Below are 9,610 nucleotides of genomic sequence, written 5' to 3' on the forward strand. Positions count from 1 at the left end.
TTTAGCCCCTGTCTGTTTTATAGTGCCGAGCGAGTAAGGACCTGTCTGTGCTGATTAATGATAAACCCAGACAGACATTTTATCTCTTGGCTTCTAAAACAAAGCGCTAACGATAATCTTGACCACAGTATCATTCACACATGCGTTCCATCCCGAGCACATCGAAAGTGAAGGATGCACGTCTGTATCACTGTTCTTTCTTTAATTGACACCATTTATTGCATCAAGGCATGATTGCATTTTCAAACAGCTTTTTAAAAAAGTACAAATGAAAACAAACATGGTAAGATTAAACGGTCTGTATCAAACGCGATCAATATGATACAATGTGAAAAATCTGGCGTTTAAAGAGTTGAATTTATGTTTCTGCTAATCGCTTGTCACCCCCAAACCAGCAGTCATTATTACTAATAATTATTGTTGTCCCACATAATATGAAATTCAGGTTCGTTAAAACAAACCTTACAAACAAAACCGAAAGACTGACACCAAAGTAATCAATAGAGGACAAAAAGAAATCCATCACCCAGTGACAGAAGATGCAACTCTTAATGATCAACACAACAAATTCCACCAATGAACTGCATATTCCTTATCAACAAATTTGGCGAAATATAATCAACAAATGTCCAATTATGTATATATATATATATGTGAAAAAACTAAAAAAGGATTACAGTGAAGCAAACCGATGTTATTGCAGTGTTGAGTTCATCGTTCATGAAGGAACCCACAGGGACAGCTACAGCATATATGCATCATACGTTATGGTCAGTAAACTTTAGAAAAACACCATTGTAATACCATAAAAAAAAAATATGTAAAAGCTGACTCGCTTACCTAAAACCGCTGCCTATCAAAGTGCATAATGTTCGATTTCATGACTCAATTTCAGGTCGGCTCCTTATTTTACTTTGCAATACATAGCTGTAGTTGAACGGCAGACGTTTCTGCCCGGCTTCTCGCTATACACCTAAGTGAATATATATTAAATTGACTATATAAGAAAGTCGTAAGTGACTGATTTCTAATCTGAAGACTATGAGTCATCATCACAACACAGCTGGCGGTTGAGATGAATGATTTCACTGCATGTTAGTAACAAAAATGTTAGATGCTAATGTAGCAAAATAGAATTCTGTGTATTGTCAGAGTCCCATTGTGACCGTGCTTGTGTGTAGAGTGCTTTGAATGAGGGTATTTTAGCTTTTCCTTCATCGGCGTTCACAAATGGCTGAAGCTCCCGGTTCAGAACACATGAACACTTTCTCATATAACCAACATCTTTATCTGCGAGCGCTAATATTTCCAAAAGTCCAACTCAGTAGAAGCCGTTTGCTGACATTCATCCCACAAATGCGCGACGTGACCCTTCATAGTCTGCATGAAACTTTAATTTGGTTGAATCAAAGTCACTCCGTCGTATTGTCACTTCGTTCTGCCCCATGCACCAGCTCTGCGTAGTGATACGCACCGCTTCCTGTTAATCACCTGACAGGAAGAAATCTGTCCCGGGACATAGTCCCTAATCATGTTACCCAACAAACTTTATAATGTCTTTTGTTGAGGGCATCACTTGTTAGCTGGGCTTGCAGCTCAAGTTCAAAGTTCAACATGATCATGTTCTTATTGTCACAAAAACAGAGAGGAAATGTATCAAAAAATAAATTACAGATGCAGGATATTGCAGAATAATTGGAAGAAATGTGGACGTAACCGTGCTGCGGCTCTTTCATCAGTTTTATCCTTTTAGGGAGGGGGAGCTGGACAAGCAGATGTTTGGATTAAAGAGTCATTAGAGTTCGGGTCAAAGGTCACAGATAGGCTTCCACTCGCTCCCATGGCTGCATCTCCGTGAAGAAGCCATCGCACAGTCCGAAGCCCTGATCCAGAGAGAGAGGGATGGCCTGTGCCTCCTCTTTGATGTCCTCCCAGGGCTGCAACAGCGCCTCCTCTGGCGGCTCCGGGAACAGCGTGGCGGGTTCGTCAAACTGCTGCAGGTGGTGTTGGCTCTGGAGCAGCTGATCCTGGTCCAGCTGCGGCGCGAGCTGCTGCCGCTGCGCATGCTGCGACAGCGGCACGTGGAGCTCCCCCAGGTTGGCCGCGCACTCCATCGCGGAGCCGCTCAGGTCCATGTAGCCGTAGGACTGCTGGTGGCTCAGATGCTGGCTCTGACCCAAGAGGTCGCCTCCCCCGCACCACCTCACTGCCGAATGCTGCCTCCCCTGCATGGACACCTCCATCTCGCACCCCAGGGAGCTCAGCGCTGTGTTGAGGTCCAAATCCTCAAAGTTGCTACAGTCCCCGCTCAGGACGTCGTCGAACACGGACGCCAGGTCAAAGTCCCCCCGCAGGATGTCTGCTCTGTGAGCCTCGGTCGCCAGCAGAGGAGACTCAGTCACCCTCATCACGTGGTTGCTGATTTTCGAGGACAGGTGCTTCCGTTTGCCGCCCACAACTTGGTAAGGGCAGCCATTTTGGGTGCTGTGATAACCCTGTTCCAGTTTGCTCTGTCTCTGCGTGCCGCCACTGCTGCTGTTGATGCCGTTGTACTGGTTGGCAGACATCCTCCTGCGTTTGAAGATGCCGTTGACAAACATGTCAGCATACTGGGGATCAATCTGCCAGAAGCCTCCTTTCCCCGGCTCGTCCTTCTGTCTGGGGACCTTCTTGAAACACTTGTTGAGGGACAAGTTGTGACGAATTGAGTTCTGTGACAGAGACAAAGATAAAATAAATTATATTTAACATGATCCCATTGGCTTTGAGCTAATTTGATTCAGTCATGCACAAAGTAAAAAATGTCAGTGAGACTAGAGGATATGAAAGGGAAGGGGGGGGGGGGTAGTGTTGTTGTTTGTATAGGAGAGGCAAATGTACCTAATGAGGCTTTCTAGTAACAGGCAGCTCTGTGCATTTCAAACATGATCAGCTGTGCTTAGCTGCCATCTCTCTCAGGAGCCCTCATTAACAAACACACACACACCAACACACACACACACACACACACACTAGAGCGCTCTCTTCATCACCATTCCCCTCAGACAAAAACCCTGTATGAGCACTCTCCAAGAAGATAGACATTTCTTGCATTAAAAAACCCCACTTGTCATGGAAATCATCAGGCGGAAATTACACACTCGAGTCCCTGTAGGATAATAATCCAGGAGACATTAGACTTCTTTCCTTTAAGTTTTAATCTACTCTACATCTGGTGGGTTTTGTTTTTCCCACGCTAACGGAAAAGGCCTCGTGCCTCGCTGCAGGTCCACAGACGTGGTGTCTGATGGTGACACTGGAGTCAAATCCTCACCCTTCCCTCCCTCACCTCAACATTTATCGCACTCATCAATAATAGACTGGACTGGTCCTGGTGTCGGTTACCTGCCAGCTGGGCTCCGCGTGTCTGTAGTAGCAGAAATTCGCCGTTATCCAGTTGTAGATGGTGGACAGAGTCACTTTGGGCTGCTTGCTGGCCTGCATGGCCATGCAAATGAGAGAGGCGTAGGAGTAGGGCGGCTTGACTTTGGGGTTGCTTTTGTAGTCGACATCCACCGGCGGGCTGGCCTGGATGGGGATCTGCGGGTACCCGGAGGTGGAGAGCGCGCAACTGGTGTACAACCGCGGCGCCGCGGTGGAGTCGCTGCCGGAGGTGACCGGGCTCCCGAGGTACAGAGGCATCCCGGTGGAGGCGGTGTCCCCGGCCGGAGGGCTGGACGGAGAGTCGGCGCCTCCTCTGGGGAAGCCGAGCCTCTTCAGGAACAGGTGCTGCTGGGAGGACGGACAGCCCGGACCTGCCGCGCCGCTGGGTCGCTCCGGGTCCGCGCTGAGGATGGAGAAATTCTGGAGCCAGTGGAGGCTGGTGAGGCTGTCGTCCAGCGGGGCAGAGTCCGTCCCCGCGCCCTGATCCTCCGGGAAGACCCCCAGCCATTTCTCCTTAAACTTGTTGGCGATGTCGGGGCTCGTCAAGACCGGCATCCTGGCTTCGTGCGCGCGGCGAGGGGCTGAAGACGAGCACAGGATCCTCAGATCAGCATCTAAAGTTGTGTTTTATCTTCAGGCCAAAGGTTGGGAAAAGGTATAAAAACAAAAAAAATGATGTTAACTAAATAAATCCAAACCCTACCTCACACTCAGGTGCCACACAAATCAGCAGGCTAGTGCTTGGTCAAAATATCCAAAGCCAAGCAAATACGTTCGTGCCAGAGATGAACCTAATGGTGCGTAATTTCCCTACCTCCGGCGGCGTGTGTGGAGGAGATGCTCCGTGTGCACCTGTTGCAGCGAGTCCCTGCCTCTCTCTCCCTCTCTCCTCTCCTCTCCGAGGTCTCAGCGGCGCATCCAGTCTCTGCGCAACAAGTGCAGCGGGGGGAGGGCGAGGAGCATCCGACAGCAGCAGCCGCGCGTAGTCTACGGAGGAGCTGGAATAGAACAAAACGCCACTCAGGACAGATCCGTGTCGGGCTCAGGCAAACCGGGCTGTTACTCATCCACCCGAGCGTGTCTGTGTGTGTGGGAGTTGAAGATGTGAGAATGTGTGTAGGTTGTAAAATAAGTCGTTCTTAAAGCCCCAGAGACCTGCCCACCATCCCTTTAACCGCCCGGGGGGAGCTCCGATTGGCTGCTTACCTCTGCCTCGCCAGGTCTCACTCACCAGAAGTCTATCTCTCTCCCTCTCGCTCTCTCTCTCGCTCTCTCTCTCTCTCTATCCTTATAATTGTGCGTTACTGCGCATCTAAATGTTAAAGGAACGCAATAATTACTGCACCACACACACACACACACACACACACACACACACACACACACAAACACACACACACACACACACACACACACAGTCTCCATGACTTCAGAGGGCATTACATTGATTCATACCAATAGTTACTTACTTAACCCTTACCCTACCTTTATCCTAAACCCAAGCTAAACCTAAGCTAAACCTAACCCATGAATTTACCTTAGAATTCAATGATACACATCATGGGGACTTGCTCGTTGTCCCCACGAAAGGAGTGATACCTGGACCACACACACACACACACACACACACACACTCACACAAACAAACACGCGAGCGCACACACTCCCCTTTAATCTCGTTTTGTTGGCCTGAAACGTGAACTCTGTAACACCACCCCTCCACCCTGGTGGCGCTGAAAAAGACGCGCCACACGTCCCGCTTGGAGCGCACTTTGTTGCACCTGCAGAGGAGGGAAACAACTGATAAGCCTGTGTTTACCAAGACCCCACAGTGTCAGGGTGGGTGTTATTGTTACCGTCCTCTAACGTGGAAACAGGATAATGCTAATTGAGTTATTCAGCAGCAGTTGCAAAGATTGATCCCCAGGTCGCTTCTGTGACTTCTCCACAGGCATCGTCCTTCTGCTGTAAGAGCAGGGGGAGTAAGCACATGAATTGTGCGATATATATTTAATAGACTGAGCATAATGGAGGTAGATGCATGCACTTCACACACACACACACACGCACGCAAGCACGCAAACACATTGGATGATTAAAGTGATCATCAGGAAGTGCTGGTGTCATGTTCTACAAATGCTCTATGCAAACATTGCAGTTCCTGTGTATGCAAAAAGTCCATGGAAGAGCCACCGTGAATAATGAGGAAATACTGCCACACTGTGGTTTGATACTGCACTGCAGTCACAGCAGAGGGGCTCGTCACATAAGTACAAGATGGTGAATATCCCTTGTATATATGAAGGTCTTCCACACTAGAGTTTCCAACAACAAATAGGTGTCAGGGACCACCACAGGATTTTAGGGATGCATGTTTCTGCATTTTAATCACAAGACAGTTTCTGCTGAGGAAGGCTCGTCACAGGCTGATCAGGCCTGTGTGTGAGGCCCTAACATCTCAGGTCCGAGTTGGGGTCCTAACCTCCACTGGCCAGCCTATTGCTTTTCAGCCCTGTTGTTCCCCCACAGAGTGAATAAGTAACTGAATCAGGTAAACTGGTTTAATCACTTACCCGCTGTAAGAGGCAGTTTAGAGGCCCTGAAAAACCCTTATTTAAACCAGTGATTGTTTCCTGCGGGGGTGCACTGGAGCAGACCATGATATTATTCAAGGCTGCATATCTGCAAGTCAGTGTTCACTGTGGCCTTTTCACCACACTGCATTAATATTAGGGATGTAACACACACACACACACACACACACACACACACACACACACACACACACATATCCCTGACAACGTTGTGAGCTATTTATATTTTCAGGGTAAATGTCATAGATCAGACTGCTTGGCCAGTCACATTAAAATGCAAACACTACAATCAGCTCTCACTGTGTATTCTATGTGGTCATGGAGTGTGAAGACATAGTATTAATGAATGTGTGAGAGGAGGACTGGGCACCTAAAGCACAAGGTTTGTATTAGCATAATTTTTTATTTTTTTAATGATACGCTACTCACAGGTAATAAACTCAGAAAATGTTTCTCTTGAAATCCTCGGCATTGTAGTGAGTACAGTCACCAAGGTTAGAAGATGCCAAATCACACTATCCACACATTCAATATCTTGACTGCTTATTCATTGAGGGTCAAAGGGGGAGCTAGAGCCAATCCCAGATGGCATTGGCGAGAGGTGGGGTGGCCCCTGAACAGATCGCCAGCGTATCACAGGACCAACATCCAGAGACAAACATTCATCCACTGTCACATACAGTCAATTTAGAATCTCCTGTTAACCTTAACCCAAATCTGTGACTGTGTAAGGAAGCGGCAAAAACCCACTCAGACACGGGGAGAACATGCAAACTCAATACATGATCTCTCCTCCTCTCCTTTGCCTCTTAGTCCTGATCTGCTGCCACTAAAATCTGCCTGAAAACACAACTTCATGCTGTTTGAACATTTTCCACCTTCACACTAGTCAGCTGACCCCAGTCACCAAATCTTGTATTTCTGACTTGATAACAAATCATGTTGGGTGTAATGGTAATTTCAGGGTCAACGTTAGCATCTAGTGTAGGTTGAACTCTGCGTACAGAAACACTTTGCACCGGCGTTTTTTTTTTTACAAGAACTGTAGCTCATATCCATAAATGATGGTTCATAGGCCTGGGGATATTTCCAACAGTGTGCAGCACCAACCATCCCCCCCCCACACACACACATTTCATCAGTTCATTTGCCGAGGTCAACGATGTGGAGTGCGGAGGCTGACGAGGGCTTCGGGTGTGTAGAGCCACCAGGAGGGATGAGAGGCCAAATCTGTATTCAGAGGAACCGGGGGGATACACTTGGCATCACCAGCTGTTGCATCGTGTGCAGGAGGTTTGGTTTTTCGTAAACATCTCGTGGTTTTGTTGAGGTTCCTGACAAAGCGTTTGCTGGTGAGGCTGGTAAATGTTTAAACAGCTGTTCCTATTGTTGCCAGGCTTTGCTCTGTCCTTTAACAGGAGCTGAGTACACATACAGTAAGGCTACAGTACATCTCATGGGCTGATACAACAGTATGTATCCGTTTATTGTTAATAGCACCGGTTACAAGGGGTTTTCGCTCAGAAAGACCCAGGATTCATAGATCATGTCACTCCAACTCTTGTCCCTTAACACTGGCTCCTTGTCTGTCACATAATTTACTTCAAAATTCTGCTATTAGTTTAAAAAGCACTGAAGGGTTTAGGGGAAAGTAAATGTCTGATCTCTGCTGTTAACTAAACAAACTACGGATGCACAAAAGGTTTGGCACAAATTGTTGTCACAAATAATCCTGCTAAAGTGTCCAGGAAGACTAACACTCTGTGTATTCTCTACATTATCCAACATCAAAGTATCGGAGAGGTTTTCTGCAGTGAAAATACATTTGTGTGATATTTATGGTGAAAATTTAGTATTTTCTTTTCTTTTGTTTGTTGCTTTAACTGTTTTAAATCAATGTTGAACATTTTCCTGTTTGCCAATATTGCTAATTTCTTACTTACATGTTATTCATTTATCTGTTGTTCTCTATGTAATTCTCTATTTTCAGAAGCCTTTTTGTATTGTCATAACAATTTTTCACGTTGCCTTTTATATCCTGTGTACAGCACTTTTAATTGTTTTTTAAATGGACTAGTTAGCTTACAAAAAACTTTAAATGAAGTGAAGGCCAGGTCGCGTTAGGACAGAGAGGAGTCTCATGGTAAACACGCCGGTCGACAGAGGAGCTTCTTTCTTCTCTGAAACATCGAGGATCCTAAAATAGATCAGCGGCAGCGTCTCATGATAAGTAGTGTGAAGTGCTCTGACAGTCCCCAGACAATACACAGTCCCTCTGCAACCGCCCAGTCTCATAGAAACAAAACAAACCCTCTCTCCAGTTAAGGCACATTGTGATCGTCACAGAATCGACAGGAGTGACAGATTTATTATTAGACTTTCTAGTTTTATTTAATGATTGGTTTAGCAGGTAACAGTTTTTTTTATTTGTTAATTTATTCAACAGTGGGTGAGCACATCCATATGCATTTCTGAGTTATTTATCATCTGTTGTCCCTGAACACGAACAGATGTTGCAAAGCCATCCTGAACTAGAAAAAGCATCAGATCGAAATTGCAAATTTATAAATGGATATTTTTATTCCTGATGAAACAAATCTCAGAGTCCACTACAAGGTTACATGAAATAAATAATATTTTTGAAAAACAACATCAGCAATCCTATATACTCAGCAATGACATCAGCAATCTATCATTTATATCACAATGTCAAAGGTCACTTCAGAATATAAACATGGGGTGTGAACACTCCAGGTTTATCAATTACATAGAAATATGATTTGTAACCGTGCCGGTCGTTGACCTCAAATTCACCCACTGGTACACTGACTTTTCATTCAGGTACCGTCTTTCACCAGCAGGTGTCTCTGTTTCCCACCTTTCCTCCATCCTCTCGCTCACTCTGCTACAAACGTGCCATTGATAAGGGAATGTTTACATTGCAATTACCCACAATTCAGAGCTGTATGTGAGGGCTCGTTCACACAGCGTGCTTTGCTAAGCCTAATGAATTAGAAAAGTGTGTGTGTGTGTGTGTGTGTGTGTGTGTGTGTGTGTGTGTGTGTGTGTTTCTGTGTGTTATTATTTCTGTTTATTTTCAAAAAGACCTTAAAATAAGACAAGCTGGCATTTGAATAATTCTGTTCTGGTGTATTGGCCATATATCCTCTTATTTGTGTTAATTATGATCATAGATTTCCGTTTAATTGCCATTTTAGTGCAAAACATTAATCATGATTTTGCTTATTAACTTATTTAATATTCTTTATTTTAACCCCGAGATTATATCATTCTTGTCTGCAAGCATCTTAACATTCTGGTTCATGTTGCATAATTGAAAATTGGAGGTATACAGATTAGCTGGATATAAACTGAGTAACATTTGGATTATGCATTTTACTACTGATTCAGAACCTATATGTCAAACCTTCTGACAATTGGTACCCATAAAGATATTATCCGCAAAAGCTTTTCCCCTGAGCACATAGACAGAAGCACACATGCACATCGTGATGGTGGGTCATGGGTTGTGATCGTGGTGGCAGCTGATTGTGGAATATGATAACAACTAGATAGCTTATACTGATATACAG

General features: G+C 45.3%; 1 protein-coding gene across 1 annotated transcript; it reads right to left on the bottom strand.

Annotated features, from left to right (window-relative positions):
• Window positions 1-219: 219 nt before the first annotated feature.
• Window positions 220-3,978, bottom strand: foxj1b (forkhead box J1b). The gene is made up of 2 exons (XM_053414012.1): window positions 3,385-3,978; window positions 220-2,711 (listed from the first exon to the last, which is right to left on the bottom strand). The coding sequence occupies exons 1-2, from the start codon at window positions 3,976-3,978 to the stop codon at window positions 1,815-1,817; spliced, it is 1,491 nt and encodes a 496-aa protein (XP_053269987.1). The 3' UTR covers window positions 220-1,814.
• Window positions 3,979-9,610: the final 5,632 nt, after the last annotated feature.

This window comes from Pleuronectes platessa, chromosome 21 (assembly GCF_947347685.1).
Source record: "Pleuronectes platessa chromosome 21, fPlePla1.1, whole genome shotgun sequence".
In the NCBI taxonomy this organism is placed as follows: domain Eukaryota; kingdom Metazoa; phylum Chordata; class Actinopteri; order Pleuronectiformes; family Pleuronectidae; genus Pleuronectes; species Pleuronectes platessa.

Bases quoted from the DNA above. Each gene is read 5' to 3' on its own strand.
- foxj1b (XM_053414012.1), bottom strand. From the start codon at position 3,978: ATGCCGGTCTTGACGAGCCCCGACATCGCCAACAAGTTTAAGGAGAAA. The intron at 2,712-3,384 runs GTAACCGACACC...TCTCTGTCACAG, and splicing joins ACGCGGAGCCCAGCTGGCAG to AACTCAATTCGTCACAACTT.